Source organism: Hyla sarda, chromosome 8, assembly GCF_029499605.1.
Source record: "Hyla sarda isolate aHylSar1 chromosome 8, aHylSar1.hap1, whole genome shotgun sequence".
NCBI lineage: Eukaryota > Metazoa > Chordata > Amphibia > Anura > Hylidae > Hyla > Hyla sarda.
The window spans coordinates 186396143-186418765 of NC_079196.1; the positions used below are offsets into that span (position 1 = coordinate 186396143).

At 45.4% G+C, this 22623-nt stretch overlaps 1 protein-coding gene across 2 annotated transcripts in view; it reads left to right on the forward strand.

Annotated features, from left to right (window-relative positions):
* CCZ1 (CCZ1 homolog, vacuolar protein trafficking and biogenesis associated) overlaps positions 1 to 12820 on the forward strand; it is a 69121-nt gene extending 56301 nt beyond the window's left edge. The window contains exons 15-16 of one of the 2 annotated variants that reach the window (XM_056534626.1): positions 4856 to 4983; positions 12492 to 12818. In XM_056534626.1, coding sequence (XP_056390601.1) covers positions 4856 to 4983; positions 12492 to 12547 — 184 coding nt within the window. In that variant the 3' untranslated portion in view covers positions 12548 to 12818. Of the gene's footprint in view, positions 1 to 4855; positions 4984 to 12491 lie in introns of both variants that reach the window. The other variant, XM_056534625.1, reaches the window with a different exon arrangement.
* Positions 12821 to 22623: the final 9803 nt, after the last annotated feature.

Below are 22623 nucleotides of genomic sequence, written 5' to 3' on the forward strand. Positions count from 1 at the left end.
GAGCCTTTCCAGTGGCATCAGGAGATGGGCAGAAGAAAGTCAAAGCTTATTTTCTCTATCGGCTCCATTGGGGGACACAGACCTTGGGTGTATGCTGCTGTCTCTAGGAGGTGTGACACTATGGTAATAAAAAAAAGTCAGCTCCTGCCAGCAGGATATACCCGCCTTCAGGCCCTGAGCTAATCAGTTTAAGCTTGGTGTCTGAAGGAGGTGGACATGGTCTGGAATTCTCCAGACCAGGTCTTCTCCAGACCAGGTCTTCTCCAGACCAGGTCTTCTGATTTTTTGTTTTCCCAGTATACGGACGTGTTAGTTTTTTTTATTCCTTTTTCTTTTCTCTTTTCAGGTGGGGACTCCGGTTCCCTGTTTCCCCATTGCAGTAAGGGGGCACAGACATTGCGTATATGCGCTGTTCACCCCCCCCTCGCCAACGGTCTGCGCCTGGGTTGGTACCTCATGGGTCCAGGTCCCCCTATTTTGCTGCTCGCCTCGCTCGCGCATAGCAGCCAGGCGTGATGCAGGTAACTAAAGCTGACTGAAGACTTCACTGAAGACTCCATTAGGTAAGTTCTTCTGACTGAGGTAAGTACTTCCCCCCCCCCCCCCCCCCCCTTTTTTCTCCTTAGGTGCGGACTTGCAACCTCTGGAGACCCCCTGTTTTTGGCCCACCTTTTCAGGTTATGGGGCTGGCTTATACTGGGGCTGGACTTTTATTCTGGGGGAGCAGTGGCATCTGAGGGGGCATGTACTCTGTTTTCATTGTGTACTTCACTGTGTGTGTGTATGTGACTGCGACCGGGAGGTAAGAGTTCCTTGTTGCCTCAAAATAAGGCTCGCCATACTTCCCAAAGGAAGTCCTTTTCCTTACGGTCCTTTCGGACCTCTGGCTCCAGCAAAGGGTCCTGGCAGGCGCCCTCGCGGGACAAGAAGGCTCCCTCGTTCCGGGCACGCCCGTCTTGGAAGTCGGACTCCAACCGGTCCGGCCGTTTTGCGCCCAAATCAGGCAACCGCAAACCCACTTCTGCATGAAGTGAGGCCCCCACCCAAGTTTTTTTCTCGGGTGGGAGGTCGTCTCTTACTTTTTCGAGACATCTGGACCTCACACATTCAGGACTGTTGGGTCAGGGACGTGGTGTCCAACGGTTACCGAATCAAATTCGCCTCCCTTCCGAGGGATCTTTTTTTCCGATTCCGGGCCCCCCGGTCTCCTTCTCTGGCGACGCAATTTCGAGCGGCTCTCCAGTCTCTGCTTCTCCAGGGGGTTATCGTTCCCGTTCCTCCAGGGGAACGGTTACGGGGTTTCTATTCCAATCTTTTTGTGGTTGCCAAGAAGGACGGTTCTGTGCGACCAATCCTAGACCTAAAGCGTCTCAACCGTCATCTTCTTATCCGCCAGTTCCGATTGGAATCTCTCCGTTCGGTGGTTGTGTCCCTGGAACAAGGAGTTCCTTTCATCGGTGGACATCAAGGATGCCTACCTCCATGTGCCAATATTTCCAGGCCATCATCGTTACCTCCGCTTTGCGGTTCTGTAGGGGCATTTTCAATTCGTAGCCCTCCCCTTTGGTCTAGCCACGGCTCCTCGGGTCTTTACAAAGATCCTTGCGCCAGTTATGGGCCTGTTACGGTCAAGGGGAATCTCGGTGATACCCTACCTGGCTGACCTTCTCATTAAGGCTCCAACCAGAGCCCAGACTCTGGAGAATCTGGACGTCACTCTCCACACTCTGAATCGCTTCGTTCAACCGGGACAAGTCAGTCCTCTGTCCTACCCAGTCTCTCTAACCTTCTTGGGACTTCAATTCGACACGGCCTCTGCCTGAATTTGCCTCCCGCCTGACAAACCTCTGCCTCTTCTGTCGGGGGTCTGCTCCCTTCGGACCCAGGTCTCAGTCCCCATCCGCACTTGTATGGAAGTCCTGGGTCGGATGGTGGCAACTATGGAGGCCGTACCCTTTGCCCAGTTTCATTATCGCCCCCTTCAATTGGCGATTCTCTCTCGATGGAACAGGTCTCCTCTGTCCCTCGGTCGTCAGATTGCTCTCCCTCGCAGGGTCCTTCAGTCTCTGCTCCGGTGGCTCCGCTTCCCCCTTCTTCTCCAAGGGCGGTCATTTCTTCCCCTTCACTGGCAGGTAGTTACAATGGATGCCAGCCTGTCTGGCTGGGGCAGCGTGTTCAGGGATTGGACGGTTCAGGGACTCTGGTCTCCCAGAGAGACCCTTCTTCAGATAAACATATTGGAATTACAGGCGATTCTTCTTTGTCTTCTTCATTGGGAGTACCGTCTTCAGTCCCGTCCTGTCCGTGTCCAGTCGGACAACGCCACGGCCGTGGCGTACATAAATCGACAGGGCTCCACTCGCAGCTCGGCAGCCATGGCCGAGGTGACCAAAATTCTCACCTGGGCAAAAAGCAAAGTCCCGGCCATTTCGGCGATTCACATTCCGGGAGTGCTCAACTGGGAAGCGGACTTCCTCAGTCGGTCCTCACCCGACCCCAGCGAGTGGTCTCTACATCCAGAGGTCTTCGCGCAACTCTGCGACCTTTGGGGCATTCCGGACGTGGACCTCTTAGCATCCCGGCATAATCGGAAGATCCTTCCTTTTGTGTCCAAGTCCCGGGACCCTCAGGCTCTGGCTGTGGACGCCCTAGTGATTCCTTGTCGGGGATTGCCCTACCCTATCTGTTCCCTCCCCTTCCGCTCCTTTCCAGGGTGCTGAGGAAGCTCAAAACAGAGGATGTCCCCCGCCATTCTGGTAGCTCCAGATTGGCCCCGAAGGTCGTGGTACGCCAACGTAGTCAGGCTCCTGGACGACACTCCACTGCCACTGTGTCCGGACCTGCTCTCTCAGGGTCCTCTTTGCCACCCCAATTTACAGTCGCTGCATTTGACGGCATGGCGGTTGAGACCGCGGTTTTGAGGGCCTGCGGGTTCTCTTTCCAAGTCATTCACACCATGCTCAGGGCTCGTAAGCCCTCCTACACAAGAATTTACCACCGTACTTGGCAGTCTTATTTTCGTTGGTGTGAAGCTCAGGACTTATCCCCGGTAACCTTCTCGGCTCCCCGTCTTTTCTCCTTTTTGCAGTCGGGGTTGGAACTGGGGTTGTCTCTCAGTTCACTTAAAGGTCAGGTTTCGGCCCTTGCTATTCTCTTCCAGCGTCCCCTGGCTTCTAATTCTCATGTCCGGACCTTCCTTCAAGGAGTGGCGCATGCTGTTCCTCCTTATCGGTCACCCTCTCCCCCTTGGGACTTGAATTTGGTTCTGAGTACCCTCCAGGGTGAACCCTTTGAGCCCCTTAGAGAGGTGTCTCTCCACCTTCTTTCTTGGAAAGTGGCGTTTCTTGTTGCTATCACCTGCATCCGGAGGGTGTCTGAATTGGCAGCTCTTTCCTGCCATTCTCCGTTTCTGGTGATCCACCAGGACAAGGTTGTTTTCTGGCCAGACCCTTCCTTTTTGCCTAAGGTGGTTTCGGCCTCTCATCTCAATGAGGACATCGTCCTCCCGTCCTTTTTGTCCTGCTCCTTCTCATCCTAAGGAGCGCTTACTACACAAGCTGGATGTAGTTCGGGCTGTTCAGTCTTATCTCTCCATCACTTCTTCGTTTCGTCAGTGTGATTCCTTTTTCGTACTTACGGAAGGTCGTCGTAAGGGACAACCTGCTTCCAAGGCCACCATTTCTCAGTGGATTCGGTCTGCCTATCGCTGTAAGGGGAAGATTCCTGGTTTCAGAGTTGTGGCTCATTCTACCCGTTCTGTTGGGCTCTCCAGAATAGGGCCTCGGCCTTGCAGATTTGCAAGGCGGCTGGCTACCTGGTCGTCGTTGCACACTTTCTCGAGGTTCTACCTAGTTCATACCTTCGCATCGGCTGATGCTAGTCTGGGTCGTAAAGTGTTGCAGGCGGCAGTGGATCGGCCGTCTGCCTGACTGCTTATCTGCCCACCCAAGGGACTGCTTTGGTACGTCCCACGGTCTGTGTCCCCCAATGGAGCCGATAGAGAAAAGGAGATTTTTGTTTACTTAACGTAAAATCTCTTTCTCGGAGGATCCATTGGGGGACACAGCTCCCGCCCTTTTTGGGGTTTCCTTTGGTTCTCTGTCCGAGTGTGTGTTCGGTTATGTTTTTTTTCTTCTGGTTCTCGGACAGCTTGGGTTTTTTTCTTGACCTGTTGGTCTCCTTCTATTGCTCTGGAACTTAAACTGATTAGCTCAGGGCCTGAAGGCGGGTATATCCTGCTGGGAGGAGCCGACTTTTTTTATTACCATAGTGTCACACCTCCTAGAGACAGCAGCATACACCCACGGTCTGTGTCCCCCAATTGATCCTCCGAGAAAGAGATTTTACGGTAAGTAAATAAAAATCTCCTTATTTTTATTCCGGGCATATGGGAGTTCTCTTTTCATTCTCCCTAGGTTTTAGCCACTCTTACAGCTGCTCAGTGTTCTCATAGCAGGATGTTTGCAGGGAATCCGACCATGATGTAAATATACCCCAATAATAGCTCTAAGACTTTTTTTTTTACAAAAGATAAGGATTGGACATGTTCTGAGAGTGAAGTAATGTTTTACAGTTCTAGTGATTCATCTGTTCCCAGCTTTATTTTCACCCACAATAGATTATCATGACCATATGCACTGTGAGGGGTCCTGCACTTGTAAGTATCAACTTTCGGTATCTACTGACCATAAGAAGTGAATTTATTTAGGCTAGAATACCATACCTACAGCTTTGACTCTTGGAGTTTTTACACACAGTGCCAACCCCCTTCACTTCTCATGATCAATAGGGATCACAACAGTCATGCCCTCCCCCACCAACCACACATGTAATGTTAATATTTGCACTTTTCTAGAGTTGATGAAGATGAAGAAATCATAGTAAAAGCCATGAGTGATTACTGGGTTGTAGGGAAGAAGTCTGACCAACGGGAGCTGTATGTCATCTTAAACCAAAAGAATTCCAATTTAATTGAAGTAAATGGTGAGTATCCAGTGTATTATACAACTGGTGAGATCTTCTAAAATGGGTAGTGCAGGAGGTGAAGCTTTAGCTAAGATTCAGATCTGTAATATATAGGAATTACCTTTATCCTGGATTTTTATAATTTGTTTTGACACAAGTATAGGAAAAAAGGTATGGCCGCACAACCACATATTGTATGTTGATCTATTGCTTCTACAAAAACTATCAAGTAGTTAGCATACATTCTGATCAACGCGTACCAGCCCACTTGCCACGTTATGACCACCTGATTCAAGTGGATCTCTAACTTAAAATACTGCAACGCCAGGCAGTGGCCACCAGTGCCTAAACACCCATGCTGGTAGAAGGAATGACCCAGTGATTCAGCAGCCCCACTACTGTTAGCTCTAGCACGCTGGGGTCTGGGCCACGCCACCCCACAGACTTCAGACTTAGTGCCACAGTAAAAATGGCCACCTTACAGCACCACACCAGTGTGAACAAATCACCAAGTTTACTTTGCTATGTGCTTCAAGCTTGGGAGATCACCATGTTAGTACTGTGTAGGGTTAAATAACAAAATCAAGTAAGTCACTAAAGGAAAACTATTACCAACCCCCCCCCCCCCCCCCCCCCCCCACGCACACACACACACTAACCAGAGGTACTGGCTGGGAGTGCGGGGGACGCTGATCAATATGATTCCTACTATGCCCGGATCTGTCCAGCCGTTCGCCTGATATCTTCATCTTTAAAGATATGCAAATCTTCTTCTAACTGGCATGGGAGAGGTTACTGCCTTCATCTGGCACTGTGACATCACTGTTACTCGGCCCGCAGCACCGCCTGGCTTATGCATATTCATGCCCTCCCTCCGGATCTCCCTCTCTTCCCCGTTCTGTATGTGACTCCACCGCGCATGTGCCGCTTCCTGTGTGTTTACAATGGGTAGTGAAGCTTTAGCTAAGTATCAGATCTGTAATATATAGCAATTACCTTTTATCCTGGATTTATATAACTTGTTTTGACACAAGTATAGTAAAAAAGCTATGGCTGCACAACCACATATTGTATGTTGATCTATTGCTTCTACAAAAACTCTCAAGTAGTTAGCATACATTCTGATAAATGCGTACCAGCCCACTTGCCACGTTATGACCACCTGATTCAAGTGGATCCCTGACTTACACAAGAAGCATAAGCTGGGCGGTGCAGCGGGCCGAGCGGCGGTGACGTCACAGTGCCAGATGAAGGCTGTAACCCTGCCTGTGCCAGTTAGAAGAGGATTTGCATATCTTGAAAAATGAAGATATCAGGCGAACTGCTGGATGGATCCGGGCATGATGATCAGCATCCCATGCACTACCAGCCAGTGGGGGTGGTGACAGTTTACCTTTAAAAATCCTTTAATGGCTTACCTGATTTTGTGATTAAACGTAGTACTGACATGGTGCTTGTGGTGCTCACTGATGTTGCTAAACCTCTGAGAGCCCCCTCCATGATGCACAGCTACTTTCTCTACATTCAGGGGAGTTGAGACTGGAGTTGGGCTGTTTGCACACATGTTCTTCCTTTACCCTACTGATTTGTACAACATAGCACATACTTATCACTGCCATGACATACGTACTGGAAAAGTACATTTGTCTCAACCTGCAGCAATGTATTTATGATTTACAGTTTTGTGGCATGTAGAGGTATAAGAGGTTACTAATGCTCTAGCTTTGCAAGGTGCATTGTGAGCAGAATTTAAAGAAATTGTAGCAACACCGCAAGGAAGGAGATACACTGAGCACTATACTGCTGCTGGTTCTGAAATGAGAGGAAAGCTTTGGTTTTCTGGTTACTCAGTGTAGATCTTCTGAAGGATGCAGCCAAGCTCACAGATTGTAGGTGCACGATCCAGACCCTCTCTCACCTGTACATAGCACAAGCTAAGCCCTGCCCCTAATTCTTGTGTTCTATCCTAGTCTGTGTTATTAGAAATGGAATTCAAAAACAATAGGCAACGATGGTAAATATAAAGATCTATAAATAGGTTACAAATCACAGATTATCACAGGGTGGGAAGCTGTATAAAATGACAGTGACCATTTAAAATCTAATAATCACCAATCTTTATAAAGAGCCTTTTCGTATTCTACATCTTTGTAGCATTTTGCAGTCAATTTCGGAACGCTTGTTTTTCAGATTTTAAAACACTGAAAAACAAGCGTGGTACAGAAGCCATAGCAAAGTCTGGTGTGAGGAAATCAGATCCTCTAATGTCAGCAAACAAATTTGTAGCATGTGTATTCTGTGGAGAGAGGAGAGGGGCTGCTGACAGATCCACTTCTTAATTGACAGAATTCCATTGATGGTACATGGGGGATGAGGCACACTCAATTTGATTTTGCAGAACATGCATTGTCTGGTCATTTGCTACTTCTAAAAAGATTCTGGTAGCAGCTCGGTTATGTAGAAGCTTAAAGGGGATCAGCTATAATCTGCAGGGTTTCCCCAACATTACTGCCACATAAGATTTTGAAGGGAACCTGTCACATTGAAAATGGAGTCCAGTCTGCATGCATTATGTTCCTGAGCAGCTGGAGCTGGGCAGATTGATATATGGTTTTGTGGGATAGATGCTAGGACAACTTGTCATTTACCCATGTAATCTCTGTTCAATCTGACTACTTAGCTTATTCTGGTCTAACTAGTTAATTGGGCGGTCCTACTCGGTAAATGGCAGCTCTCTACTTGCATACTTAAAAGAGAGAAAGCTGTCAGTCACTGATTAGCACCGCCCACAGGACTACGAAGCCCAGAATGAGCAGAGATTTGCTTAAATAAATGACAAGTTATCCTGGAACTTTTCCCACAAGGTTATATATCAATCTGTTCAGCGCCTCGTGCTCTATAACGTGACGCCTGCAGATAGAACTGTGATAGGTTTCTTTAAAGGGGTACTCCCACCGCTAGACATGTTGTTCCCTATACAAAGGATAGGGGCTGACATGTCTGATCGCAGGGGTCTGGCTGCTGACCCATGTGATCGCCGCAGCTGCACTCCAGTCATCCGGTGCATGGAGCGAACTCCACTCTGTGCTGGATAACGGGCAACCACACCCGCCACGCCCCCTCCATTCATGTCTATGGGAGGAGGCGTGACTGCTGTAACTCCACATCGCCGGACCGGAGATCACGGGGGTCCTCCGCTGCCCCAGTGTTCGGAACATTTTGTTCCGAATGCTTGGAGCGGGTGGCTGGGTCGTGACGCCACGCCCCCTCCCATAGACTTTCTTTGAGGGGGCATGGCATGATGTCACGACCCTGCTGCCCGCACTCAGCGTTTAAACGAATGCTGGGTGCTGCACAGAGATTGCGGGGGTACCAGCGGCTGGACCCCCGCGATAAAACATCTTATCTCCTATCCTTTGGATAGGGGATAACATGTCTAGGGGCGGAGTACCCCTTTAAGTATTACACCAGGCATGTACTGTATGAGGTATATCTATGGCAGACTTTTTAAATTGCTCAGTAGGATTTTAAATTGTTCAATATCTTCCTTTCTCTTTTTTTATTATTCCACAATTTACTAATACTTTGTGTTTCCTGAACCAGCCTCCAGCAGTTGCAAAATTACAACTCCCAGCATGCCCAAACAGCCGTTGGATGTCTGGCATGCTGGGAGTTGTAGTTTTGCAACAGCTGGAGGTACCCTGGTTAGGAAGCACTGCCCTACTATTTGAAAATACTTTTTTTAAATACTCCACTATAAACATTTGTTTTATTCAGCCGATTCTTGCGTCTACGAAGGTTCTAAGACCAGGAATCTGTTCTTGAGCCCTGACTTCCAAATAATTTCATCTCCCCCCCATTTTACATATGCGAGGCATGAGAACTGACAGAAGTGGTAGCCCTTCAAATACCTCGGCATCTCTCCGTCAGGTCATGTTGCCACTGAGGGTTTCGCGTTACCGCTTCATGCCAAACTTTGGAAGGGCTCCGAGACGTCATCAATATTCATCCCATCTTTTTTTTCAGCAGATGGTCTTAATAATTAAAAACCAAGCAGGGCCCTTGCACCTTGACATTGAAGACGTAGCTGAATTCAGTAGGTCCCATTACAATGTGCTAATCCCCGTAGGGTATAAATGTCAGGATTAAAGCCCGGAGTGTCATTGCAGTCATCGCAGGTGCCAGTGTTATTCACAAAGTGTTTTGACAACCGTAATTGTCACTTAGCTGAATGATTGATGCGCAGGAAATAGGCTGCTTGCCGCCGCACACGTATATATGTCAGATTTAGGCTGTAATTGCATCTGAATGTATGGATATTAATAGCCGGCTGCTCCCTTTAGATCTGCTGACAGTACATGGTGCCTATTACACGCAATTACATCTCTTTGGGTTCCCCTAAGTACAAAGGCAGCTTTGCTGATTCAGAGCTACCGCCCTATCTGACCTGTCGCGTAATCGAGACCTCATATGGCCCATAATTTTATCATAGATAAAGTCACATTGGTCCAAGGACACCAGAGATTTGTCTGCCTAGGAAATGGAGGTGCAGTTTTACTTACGTATTGATAAAAGTCCCTTGCGTATTATCAGCAGTTGCCTGCAACCGTCACTCAGTCCTATGGCTCTTTGCCTAGAACCATAACAATCCAGCCACTCTAAGCAGACTCTTCATATGGCAATCCCTGCCATCTGTCCCTTTAAGGTAGGAGATGACTATCTTTAAAGAGCACCTCTCATGATCTTGTTAAATTTTATAATCCCCCCAGTTCACTGCCTCCATCATGATAAACCACCCCCTGCCTTTATTTTTATAATTTTTTAGTTTTCTACCTTGATATTGCTCTGTATTTTCTGCTCAGTCTCATTCACAGACAGGGAAGGGGCGTTCCCCAGCAGGCGTGACATCATCTGAAGCCATACAGGGGAGAACCTTCTCCCTCACTCTGCTACACACAGCCCAGAGCAGTTCAGTGTGATATGAGCTCTGATTGGATGAGGCTGTACACACCCCTCAACACTCCAGACTGCATTTCCTGATTTTGGACTTCTGCCAGGCCAGCAGGAGTCCAAAGTCTGTGCAAGAAATGCAGGGGGGAGGAATGATGTGCTCTGGACAAGTAGGGAGACACCTAGTGGCAGCTTTTTTTTAAACACAAACAAAACATAGAAAACTTCCTTTTTATTTTAGGAAAAGTACATTAGAAAGATTTATTTTATCATTAGGAGTGCAATAGCAAAAATTCGTTTTAATGATTGTGCCCATTTAAAGTTAAAGGGATGTCAAATGGGCCATTTACTTCATCCAGTGAAATACATGCTTAAAGGGTTTTTTTCAGTTATCAATGAATCGATATCAATGAATCTGATTGACGAGAGTCATGTGGCACCTCAGCCAATCAGCTGCTTGTTTTAAGCCGTGATGTCCATTTATTCAGTAAAAGAGATGAAAGAAGACAGTGCCTTAGATTGTTTAGTGGCTGTCCTGCAATACTGCAGATCAGATCCCATTTACTTTAATGGGAGCTGACCTGTAGTAACCCAGCATGGCCACTGGACTTTATATGGAGCTTTTTACCAGAACTACAGCTCCCACATATACAGTGATCTAAGCAGACAGCTCCCTACGCTGTGTAGTGGGCATGCTGGGTTACTGCAGCTTTGCTCCCATTCACTACAATGAAAACTGGTCTGCAGTAAGCCCGGTCAGCCACTATAGAGTGTATGAAGCTGTTTGCAGGTAGAGGACTAGGTCACACACACAAACCTGACACAGAGTTTGGGTTGTTTGATTCAGGTTTGTACATGATCTAGGCCTGTCTGATTTATTGTCCAATATGTACAAATAGTAGTACCACTGGTCCTATACAGGTGGAGGTCCATGGCCCCACTGGATGTGGAACACGCTCAGAGATGGGCTTTTTAAAATCTTTTTACAGGAGTCATTTTGTATATGACCATGTGTCATAAAGTCAGAACTGAATTAGGTGTGTGCTGTAAAGTGTTTTTCTTTTTTTAATAGCTTTGCATAGTTTTTTTTCTTTACACTGGGCAGCACCCTATATGTATTACTCTCAGGGTGATCCCCCATTTAGCTAGGTTTTGTAAAATATCCATTGTCCATAGAAATACCTTTAACAACACAGCTTGTTGGGGTTAGGGTCTAGGAAACACATTTTATTCCCGGTTAGTGTTGGCTGCTATCAGCAGCCGGGACTCGCTACTAATGCCGGTGAAGTGAAAAAAAACTGTGACCCTTAGGATTAGAATTACAGGTAAGGTTTAGAATTAGGGATTAGGATTAGAGGTTTAGGGTTAGGATTAGGGTTAGGGGTTTGGGTTAGGGGTAAGGGAGTGAGAGGGAGCAGGCCGTTAAGCAGAAAAGTATGTCCCTGTGTGGAGGTCACATTCTGCTACAGGGAAACAGTTTTCTTAATTACACCGGTCATCGACATGGTCCCTGATGTCTGGCATTAACCCTTCAAAAGCATAAAAAAAATTGTAAAATAGCATTGCAGGCCCTTTTTTTTGGGATTACACAATAAAATCTGAGTGGTTGGGAGTAGAGATGAGCGAACTTACAGTAAATTTGATTCGTCATGAACTTCTCGGCTCGGCAGTTGATACCTTATCCTGCATAAATTAGTTCAGCTTTTAGGTGCTCCCGTGGGCTGGAAAAGGTGGATACAGTCCTAGGAGACTCTTTCCTATGACTGTATCCACCTTTTTCAGCCCACCGGAGCACCTGAAAGCTGAACTAATTTATGCAGGATAAGTCATCTCTAGTTGGAAGCCTCATAATTAGCAAATTGAAAAATTGTTGCGTCATTAAGGGATTAAGTATGCACATCCATGTATACATAACACACTGCTGATCATGGGGGTCCCAACTACTCAGCTATTTATTGTGCACATCACAATAGATGATCTCTCTACATTGACCTATGGACATATATGTAATGTGCACTATAAATAGCAAATGCATGTACGTATTTAATATCTATCAACAATGAATGTTCTTGGGAACATATTATGATATACGTTTTCCCCATTGAGTATCATGGCACATGGTGAATTCATGGTGGTGAAGAAATTTTAATGGAATTTACTAAAGAAGGAAGTACAGTAAAACGAATATTCAAGTTTCCTAGTTTGTACAAGGAAACCAACTTGGTTCTCTGGCAAATGGGAATATTGGGAATATTGACCAGTATGTAAATCCTTCTGTGTGACAGGGCCCCAGTGTTTACAATGCCCGCTGCATCTGTAGATCCTTCTAGTAGTCCAACACTCTGCACTGTAGGGAATCCTTGAACCTCCCCTAAGGCTGTGCAGGCATGATGGGAGTTTGTAGCTGTAAATACTGAATAGGACTTAAAAAGTTCTGTATGACTTTAGCTTTCAACTGAACCATCAATTTATTCTCAACTAAAAATATAACTATAATAAAAACATTTGCAGAAAACAAATATATAAATCTATTTAATTTTCATAACTAATATTTCTTTTTCATTCTCATTTTCCAGATGAAATCAAGAAGCTTTGTGCAACACAATTCAATAACATCTTCTTCCTGGATTAACAGGATCATTGCACTTTTCGGCCCATGGCAGCCATTTTGTTCAGCATGGACAGAATATCAGTCATATTAGTGACTGGAATGACTTGTTGTAAGGCAATACTTGCCTTGTAAGATTCTACTTTCTACCTGTAGACTAAGCGATCAGACCATTTTTAGATTTTAACTATTTATCAGTGCTCGACCTGGAACATCTTCATCCATTTCTGTTACATTACTATGACTGCAGCTAATAAACCCACTAATCATTGTTATACTTTTAATGGTCCCGCCTCAACTCATCTCTTTTTTTTTTTCAGTATGTTTTCTTGTTCTTTAAGATGTCTTAAGCAACACACAGACCTTTTAAAGGGAACCTGCTATCCATTTCATGCTGCACGAGTCATCTGGGTCGTCCCTGGCAACTTTTGCCCAGCCCAACCACCCCTGATTGGTAAATGTGTTTCTGTTTTAAAGAGAGATCTATCAATTAAGGTTGGTGGGTTAGGGAGAAGTTGCCAGTTTGAGAGAAGTGTTAATTTCTTAACATAATTTGTTTTCCCTTAGTCCTAACAGCAGCACAACTGGGGTGTATTTGCCTCTGTGAACTGGTAGGACAGAATGAATGTTAATGAAGTCAAGCAAGTAAAAAGGTAATGACTAATTAGCCCCCACTTCCTACCAATAAGAGGGGATACTCTCCCAACAACAGTGTGTTATATAACAAGAAGAAAAATATATAACAAACAAGGGAGAGATATTTGTGTGCTGCTGTTAGGACTAAGGGAAAACAAATTAACATTAAGAAATTAACACTTCCCTTACATCCGAACCAGCAGCACAAGTGGGTACTTAGCAAGAAGTTGTCCTATTGGGTAAGAACTTCAGGCTGAATGGAATGGAACCCCTGAGGTCAATCCTGTAATTAGTGATTAATAACTTTTTTACTTGCTTGACTCCATTAACATTCCGTCTGTCCCACCAGTTCACAGGGGCAAATGAACCCCCACTTGTGCTGCTGGTTAGGACGTAAGGGAAAGCAGGGTATTTGAAGCTCTGACACACAAATACATTGCACATTTAGATACACTCCAATGATAATCTGATAATACAGAACTTTTGTAGTTCTGGTAGTTGGTAGGTGCCATTACTAATGTATTATATGGATTTTACTGTGTTTTCAGTCAATGAGAATCAGTGATTGGATTTTAAATGTTTCTTTCCCTATAAAGCCGGGACTACACTGCAACTTATTTCAGCACTACAGATTGGTTTTACCTATCCAGTCACAGCTGGAGACCACAGGATTTCCCACAACTCCATGTATTGCTTGGGCTGTATGTAAAATTAATTTTAAAGGAAATCTGTCATCGGCATCACCTGAACTACAAGCTTAGCGTTTGCTATGAGAAAGTAGGCCGGACTTTAAGGTGCACTTGGGGCTTGGGAACTTCTCAAGTGCACCAAGCCAGTTCATTTGCTTACACAGAAAAACAGCCATAACTGAGGGACAGAGCCACGGATGGGAAAACTGTACAGACAGTTATAAGTGCCACTGGGTGATGCTGATGACAGATTCTCTCTAACCCCTTAAGGACCCTTGACGTACGCCTACATCATGACACCCTGGTACTTAAGGACCCATGACGTAGGCGTACGTCATGGAGAATTCCGGTGCGCGCCGGGCGGGGATCGGACCAGGATGCCTGCCGAAATCATTCAGCAGGCATCCCATGCAAACGCCCAGGGGGGTCATCAGACCCCCCATGTCGGCGATCGCAGCAAATCGCAAGTGAATTCACACTTGCGATTTGCGCGATTCCTGGTCATTACGGGTCTATGGTGACCCGTAATATAAGGGAGATCGCAGCTGTCTAAGACACCCACGATCCCCCTGAAGGGATAGGAGTGAGGTGGCAGGGGTGCCACCCTTCCTATCTCTGCTATTGGTGGTCTAGACGCAACCACCAATAGCAGATCGGGGGGGGGTGGAGGGGATTAACTTTCGTTTTCCCAGTCCTGCCCACCCACAATAGGCGGGGCAGAACGGGGAAACGAAGGGGACCGGCGCCGAAGATCCACTTACCCATCCGGGCGGGCGTCTGAGGCTGCGGGCGACTGAGATCGGCGGGCGGCGATGTCGTGCGGCTGGATCGTACGGAAGCCGGTGAGTTGTCTAGCAACATCTGGAGGGTACAGTTTGAGACCACTATACAGTGGTCGCTAACTGTAGCCCTCCAGATATTGCAAAACTACAACTCTGTCACTGAACAAACACAATTGGCTGACAGGCAATTGCGTAAACTGGATCCTATCATAACCTAACTACACCAAAAGAAGAAGATACTAGTAAACTGATTTGGATACAAAAATAGTGGATAAACTTTATTAAAGTGCATTATAAAATCATACATAAAATACAAGGTACTAAACAGATGAAAGCTACAGAAAAAAGGTAGTGATACTAAATCCACAATGGTAGACAATACAGACGGCAGGGATACAGTCCACAGATGTCAAATTGCAACATGCCCATAAGTAGTAAAAATAAATAATATAACATACATATAATGGATGTATAGAGCTGGTATATGTCCTCAAAGGGGCTATGGGTAAAGTGCAAATAACAAATTGTAAGGCACCTAGCCCTATTCAGAGGTTAGTCAGCAGCATTAGATAACAGCGAAGATGGCAGGTATTTGCTACTTTATGCTGTCTTTCATGCTCTTATCTTCGCTGTTATCTAATGCTGCTGACTAACCTCTGAATAGGGCTAGGTGCCTTACAATTTGTTATTTGCACTTTACCCATAGCCCCTTTGAGGACATATACCAGCTCTATACATCCATTATATGTATGTTATATTATTTATTTTTACTACTTATGGGCATGTTGCAATTTGACATCTGTGGACTGCATCCCTGCCGTCTGTATTGTCTACCATTGTGGATTTAGTATCACTACCTTTTTTCTGTAGCTTTCATCTGTTTAGTACCTTGTATTTTATGTATGATTTTATAATGCACTTTAATAAAGTTTATCCACTATTTTTGTATCCAAATCAGTTTACTGGTATCTTCTTCTTTTGGTGTAGTTAAAACTACAACTCCCAGCATGCCCGGACAGCTGTTTGGGCATGCTGGAATATGTAGTTTTGCAACAGCTGGAGGGCTACAGTTAGAGACCACTATACAGTGGTTTCTAACTGTATCCCTCCAGATCTTGCAAAACTACAACTCCTAGCATGCCCAAACAGCTGTTTGCTGTCTGGGCATGCTGGGATTTGTAGTTTTGCAACAGCTGGAGGACCACAGTTTGGAGATCACTTTGCAGTGTTCTCTAAAACTGTAGCCCTCCAGATGTTGCAAAACTGCAAATCCCAGCATGCCCAAACAGCAAACAGCTGTCTCGGCATGCTGGGAGTTGTAGTTGTGTACCTACAGCTATTGCATAACTGTATCTCCCAGCATGCCCTTCAGCGATCAGTACATGCTGGGAGTTGTAGTTTTGCAACAGCTGGAGGCACACTGGTTGGAAAATACTGAGTTAGGTAACAGAACTTAACTGAAGGTTTCCAACCAGTGTGCCTCCAGCTGTTGCAAAACTACAACTCCCAGCATGCACTGTCTGTCAGTACATGCTGGGAGTTGTAATTTTGAAACAGCTGGAGGTTTGCCCCCCCCATGTGAACGTACAGGGTACGTTCACACGGGCAGGTTTACAGTAAGTTTCCTGCTTCAAGTTTGGGCTGCAGCAAATTTTTCGCCGCAGCGCAAACTCCTAGCGGGAAACTCACCGTAAACGCCAGTGTGAATGTACCCTAAAAACACTAGACTACACTACACTAACACATAATAAAGGGTAAAACACTACATATACACCCCCTTACACTGTCCCCCCAAATAAAAATTAAAAACGTATTGTATGGCAGTGTTTCCAAAACGGAGCCTCCAGCTGTTGCAAAAAAACAACTCGCAGCATTTCCGGACAGCCACTGACTGTCCGGGCATGCTGGGAATTTCGCAACATCAGGGGGCACCCTGTTTGGGAATCACTGGCGTAGAATACCCCTATGCAAATCCCTAATTTAGTCCTCAAATACACATGGAGCTCTCTCACTTCGGAGCCCTGTCGTATTTCAAGGAAACAGTTTAGGGCCACTTATGGGGTATCTCCGTACTCGGGAGAAATTGCACTACAAATTTTGGGGGGGCTTTTTCTCCTTTTATCCCTTATGAAATGGAAAAGTTGGGGGCTACACCAGCATGTTAGTGTAAAATTTAAAAAAAAAATTACACTAACATGCTGGTGTTGCCCCATACTTTTTATTTTCACAAGCGTTAAAAGGAAAAAAAGACCCCCAAAATTTGTAATGCAATTTCTCCTGAATACGGAAATACCCCATATGTGGTTGTAAAATGCTCTGCGGACGCACAACAAGGCTCAGGGGTGAGAGCGCAACCATGTACATTTGAGGCCTAAATTGGTGATTTGCACAGGGGTGGCTGATTTTACAGCGGTTCTGACATAAACGCAAAAAAAAGAAATACCCACATGTGAGCCCATTTTTGAAACTGCACACCTTATGTAATGTAATAAGGGGTATAGTGAGCATTTACGCCCCACAGGTGTCTGACAGATTTTTGGAACAGTGGTCCGTGAAAATGAAAAATTTTATTTTTCATTTGCACAGCCCACTGTTCCAAAGATCTGTCAAATGCCAGTGGGGTGTAAATACTCACTGCACCCCTTATTAAATTCTGTGAGGGGTGTAGTTTCCAAAATAGGGTAACATCTGGGGGGGTCCACTGTTCTGGCACCACGGGGGTCTTTGTAAACGCACATTGCCCCTGACTTCCATTCCAAACAATTTTTTTCCCCAAAAGCTCAATGGCGCTCCTTCTCTTCTGAGCATTGTAGTGCGCCAGCAGAGCACTTGATGTCCACACATGGGGTATTTCCATACTCAGAAGAGATGGGGTTACATATTTTGGGGGGCATTTTGTCCTATTATCCCTTGTAAAAAAAAATTTTATTTTAGGGAAAACTAGCATTTTAGTGGGAAAAAAAAATCATTTACACGTCGAACTTTAACGAAAAGTCGTCAAACACCTGTGGGGTGTTAAGGCTCACTGGACCCCTTGTTACGTGCCTTGAGGGGTGTAGTTTCCAAAATAGTATGCCATGTGTTTTTTTTTTTTTTTTTTTGCTGTTTTGGCACCATAGGGGCTTCCTAAATGTGACATGCCCCCCAAAAACCATTTCAGAAAAACTTGCTCTCCAAAATCCCACTGTCACTCCTTCCCTTCTGAGCCCTCTACTGCACCTGCCCAACACTTGACATACACATATGAGGTATTTTTTTACTCAAGAGAAATTGGGTTACACATTTTAGGAAGAATTATCTCCTTTTACCCCTTGTAAAAGTTCAAAAACTGGATCTACAAGAACATGCGAGTGTAAAAAATGAAGATTTTGAATTTTCTCCTTCAAATTGCTGCTATTCCTATGAAACACATAAAGGGTTAACAAACCTTTTGAATGTCACTTTGAATACTTTGAGGGGTGCAGTTTTTACAATGCGGTCATTTGTGGGGTATTTCTAATATGAAGGCCCTTCAAATCCACTTCAAAACAGAACTGGTCCCTAAAAAATTTTGATTTTGAAAATGTTGTGAAAAATTGGAAAATTGCTGCTATACTTTGAAGCCCTCTGATGTCTTCCAAAAGTAAAAACATGTTAACTGTATGATGCCAACATAAAGTAGACATATTGTATATGTGAATCAATATATCATTTATTTGGAATATTCATTTTCCTTATAAGGAGCTCAGAAAGGAAGGAGCGACAGTGGGATTTTGGAGAGTGAGTTTTTCTGAAATGGTTTTTGTGGGGCATGTCGCATTTAGAAAGCCCCTATGGTGCCAGAACAGAAAAAAAAACACATGGCATACTATTTTGGAAACTGCACCCCTCGAGGCACGTAACAAGGGGTCCAGTGAGCCTTAACACCCCACAGGTGTTTCACGACTTTTTGTTTAAAATTGGATGTAGAACCAAAAAAGGGAAAAACCACTTGAGAGCGGACCATATGTAAAATAAAATGAATTTTATTTAGAATAATTCCAAAACATATAAAACACAAACACAGCGTGGACAAACAAAAGTGGAAACCAGGGAGCAGGGTTAGACAATGAAAAGGGTAAAGAAATAGTCCAGGTGTGCTAAGCAATGGTATAAAAAGACAGGTATGTCAAAATGAAAATAAATGAATCATATACACAAAAGGCAAATGCAAGGGCAACGTTGCCTCATTAATGAATGTGCATGTATAGAATACAATACAATGCGATACAAGTCACATGAATAAAGTGCCAAACTGTACAAGATAAACTGAGAAGACAAAATATTAAAAAGCACACAGACTGGATCACAAGAGGAGGATGAAAACCACATGTAATGGTGGCATGGATCCAAAAGAACTCCCCCCGCTACCCACCAGACCTCCAACGCGTTTCACCCAGCGGGGCTTTGTCCAGGAGTGGGTGCTCCTTCTCTTCTGAGCATTGTAGTGCGCCAGCAGAGCACTTTACATCCACATATGGGGTATGTTCTTACTCAGAAGAAATGAGGTTACAAATTTTGGTGGGCTTTTTTCCTAGTTTTCTTTGTGAAAATGAAAAATTTAGGGTAACACCAGCATTTTAGTGAAAAATAATTTTTTTTCATTTTTCCATCCAACTTTGAAGAATTTTCATTAAACACCTGTGGGGTGTTCAGGCTCACTATACCCCTTGTTACGTTCCGTGAGGGGTGTAGTTTCCAAAATTCGGTCACGTGGCTATTTCTTTTTTTGCGTTTATGGCAGAACCGCTTTAAAATCAGCCACCCCTTTGCAAATCACCAATTTAGGCTTCAAATGTTCATAGTGCGCCCTCACTCCTGAGCCTTGTTGTGCGCCCGCAGAGCATTTTATGCCCACATATGGGGTATTTCCGTACTCCGTACTTTTAACACTTGTGAAAATAAAAAGTATGGGGCAATACCAGCATGTCAGTGTAAAATTTTTTATTTTTTTACACGAACAGGCTGGTGTAGCCCCCAACTTTTCCTTTTCATTAGGAGTAAAAGGAGAAAAAGCCCCCAAAATTTGTAGTACAATTTCTGCCCAGTACGAAAATACGCCATATGTGGCCCTAAACTGTTTCCTTGAAATACGACAGGGCTCCGAAGTTAGAGAGCGCCATGTGTATTTGAGGATTAAATTAGGGATTTGCATAGGGGTGGACATAGAGGTATTCTTCGCCAGTGATTCCCAAACAGGGTGCCTCCAGCTGTTGCGAAATTCCCAGCATGCCTGGACAGTCAGTGGCTGTCTGGAAATGCTGGGAGTTGTTATTTTGCAACAGCTGGAGGCTCCGTTTTGGAAACACTGCCGTACAATTAGTTTTTCATTTTTATTGGGGGGGGGGGACAGTGTAAGGGGGTGTATATGTAGTGTTTTACCCTTTATTATGTGTTAGTGTAGTGTTTTTAGGGTACGTTCGCACTGGCAGAGGTTTACAGTGAGCTTCCCGCTAGAAATTTGCGCTGCAGCGAAAAATTTGCCACAGCTCATACTTGAAGCAGGAAACTTACTGTAAACCTGCCCATGTGAATGTACCTTGTACGTTCATATGGAGGGGCAAACCTACAGCTGTTTGAAAACTACAACTCCCAGCAAGTACTGACAGACCGTGCATGCTGGGAGTTGTAGTTTGGCAACAGCTGGAGGCACACTGGTTGGAAAACTTTCAGTTAGGTTCTGTTACCTTATTATTTTCCAACCAGTGTGTCTACAGCTATTGCAAAACTACAACTCCCAGCATGTACTGATGCTGGGAGATGTAGTTATGAAACAGCTGGAGGTACCCAACTACAACTCCCAGCATGCCGAGACAGCTGTTTGGGTATGCTGGGATTTGCAGTTTTGCAACATCTAGAGGGCTACAGTTAGAGACCACTGCACAGTGATCTTCAAACTGTGGACCTCCAGATGTTGCAAAGCTACAAATCCCAGCATGCACAGACAGCAAACTGCTGTGTGGGCATGCTAGGAGTTGTAGTTTTGCAAGATCTAGAGGGCAGTATAGAGATCACTGTGTTGTGGTCTCTAAACTGTAGACCTCCGGCTGTTGCCAAACTGCAAATCCCAGCATGCCCAAACAGCTGTCTGGGCATGCTGGGAGTTGTAGTTTTGCAACATCTGGAGGGCTACAGTGTAGAGACCACTTACCGGCTTCCGTAGGATCCAGGGAGCCGTCCTCTTCTGCCGCACGACATGCCGCCCGCGCCAATCACCGCAGCCGATCGCGTCCCGCAGCCTCCACCGATGGGTAAGTGGACTTCGGCGCCCGGTCACCTTCGGTTTCCCCGTTCTGCCCTGCCTATTGTGGGTGGGCAGTACGGGGAAAACGAAAGTTAACCCCCCGCCCCCGATCTGCTATTGGTTGTCACTTTTGACGACCAATAGCAGGGATAGGAGGGGTGGCATCCCTGCTAACTCACTCCTTTCCCTTCAGGGGGATTGTTGTTGTTGTCATGGACAACCGCTATCCCCCTTATATTCCGGGTCACCATAGACCCATAGTTATGCAACAGCTGGAGGTACGTAACTACAACTCCCAGCATGCCGAGACAGCTGTTTGCTGTTTGGGCATGCTGGGATTTGCAGTTTTGCAACATCTGGAGGACTACAGTTTAGAGTCCACTGCACAGTGATCGCCAAACTGTGGCCCTCCAGTTGTTGCAAAACTACAACTCTCAGCATACCCAAACAGCTGTCTGGGCATGTTGGTAGTTGTAGTTTTGCAACATCTGGAGGGCTACTGTTTAGAGACCACTGTATCGTGGTCTCAAACTGTAGCCCTCCAGATGTTGTTAAGCAACTCACCGACCTCCGTAGGATCAAGGGATTCAGCAGCACGACATCGTCGATCACCGACGCCTGCAGCCTCCACAGATTGGTAAGTGGATCTTCTGCCTTTGATCCCTGTTGGTTTCCCCATCCTGCCCCGCCTATTGTGGGTGGGCAGAACGGGGAAACCGAAAGTAACAGCCCCCGATCTGCTATTGGTCGTCGCGTCTATATGACCAATAGCAGGAATAGGAGGGGTGGCACCCCTGCCACCTCACTCCTATCCCTTCAGGGGGATCATCGGTGTCTTGGACAACCGCGATCCCCCTTATATTCCGGGTCACCATAGACCCTTAATGACCCGGAATCGCACAAATTGTAATTGTGAATTCACTTGCGATTTGCCGCGATCGCCGACATGGGGGGCACTGATGACCCCCCTGGGCGTTTGCACGGGATGCCTGCTGAATGATTTCAGCAGGCATCCCGATCCGATACCTGTCCGGCGCGCGACGGGGACCTGAATTCTCCATGACGTACGCGTACGTCATGGGTCCTTAAGTTCCAGGGTGTCAGGACGTACACGTTTGTCAAGGGTCCTTAAGAGTACTGTTAGAATGGATTTGGCAAACACTATTTATCTAGACTGTGTATCCACTCTTTAAAGAGGACCTGTGGCCAACGCCCTAAAATGAGATTACATTATCATTAAAGGGGTACTCTGGCCCTAATACAGTGGGGATCAAAAGTTTGGGCACCCAAGGTAAAAATTTGTATTAATGTGCATAAAGAAGCCAAGGAAAGATGGAAAAATCTTCAAAAGGCATCAAATTACAGATTAGACATTCTTATAATATGTCAAGAAAAGTTAGATTTTTTTTCCATCATTTACACTTTCAAAATAACAGAAAACTAAAAAATGGCTTCTGCAAAAGTTTGGGCACCCTGCAGAGTTAATATCTTGTACTGTCCCCTTTGGCAAGTATCACAGCTTGTAAACGCTTTTTGTAGCCAGCCAAGAGTCTTTCAATTCTTGTTTGAGGTATCTTTGCCCATTTTTCCTTACAAAAGTCTTCCAGTTCTTTGAGATTTCAGGGCTGTCTGCCACGCACTGCTCTTTTAAGGTCTATCCATAGATTTTCAATTATGTTGAGGTCAGGAGATTGTGAAGGTCATGGCAAAACCTTCAGTTTAGGCCTCTTG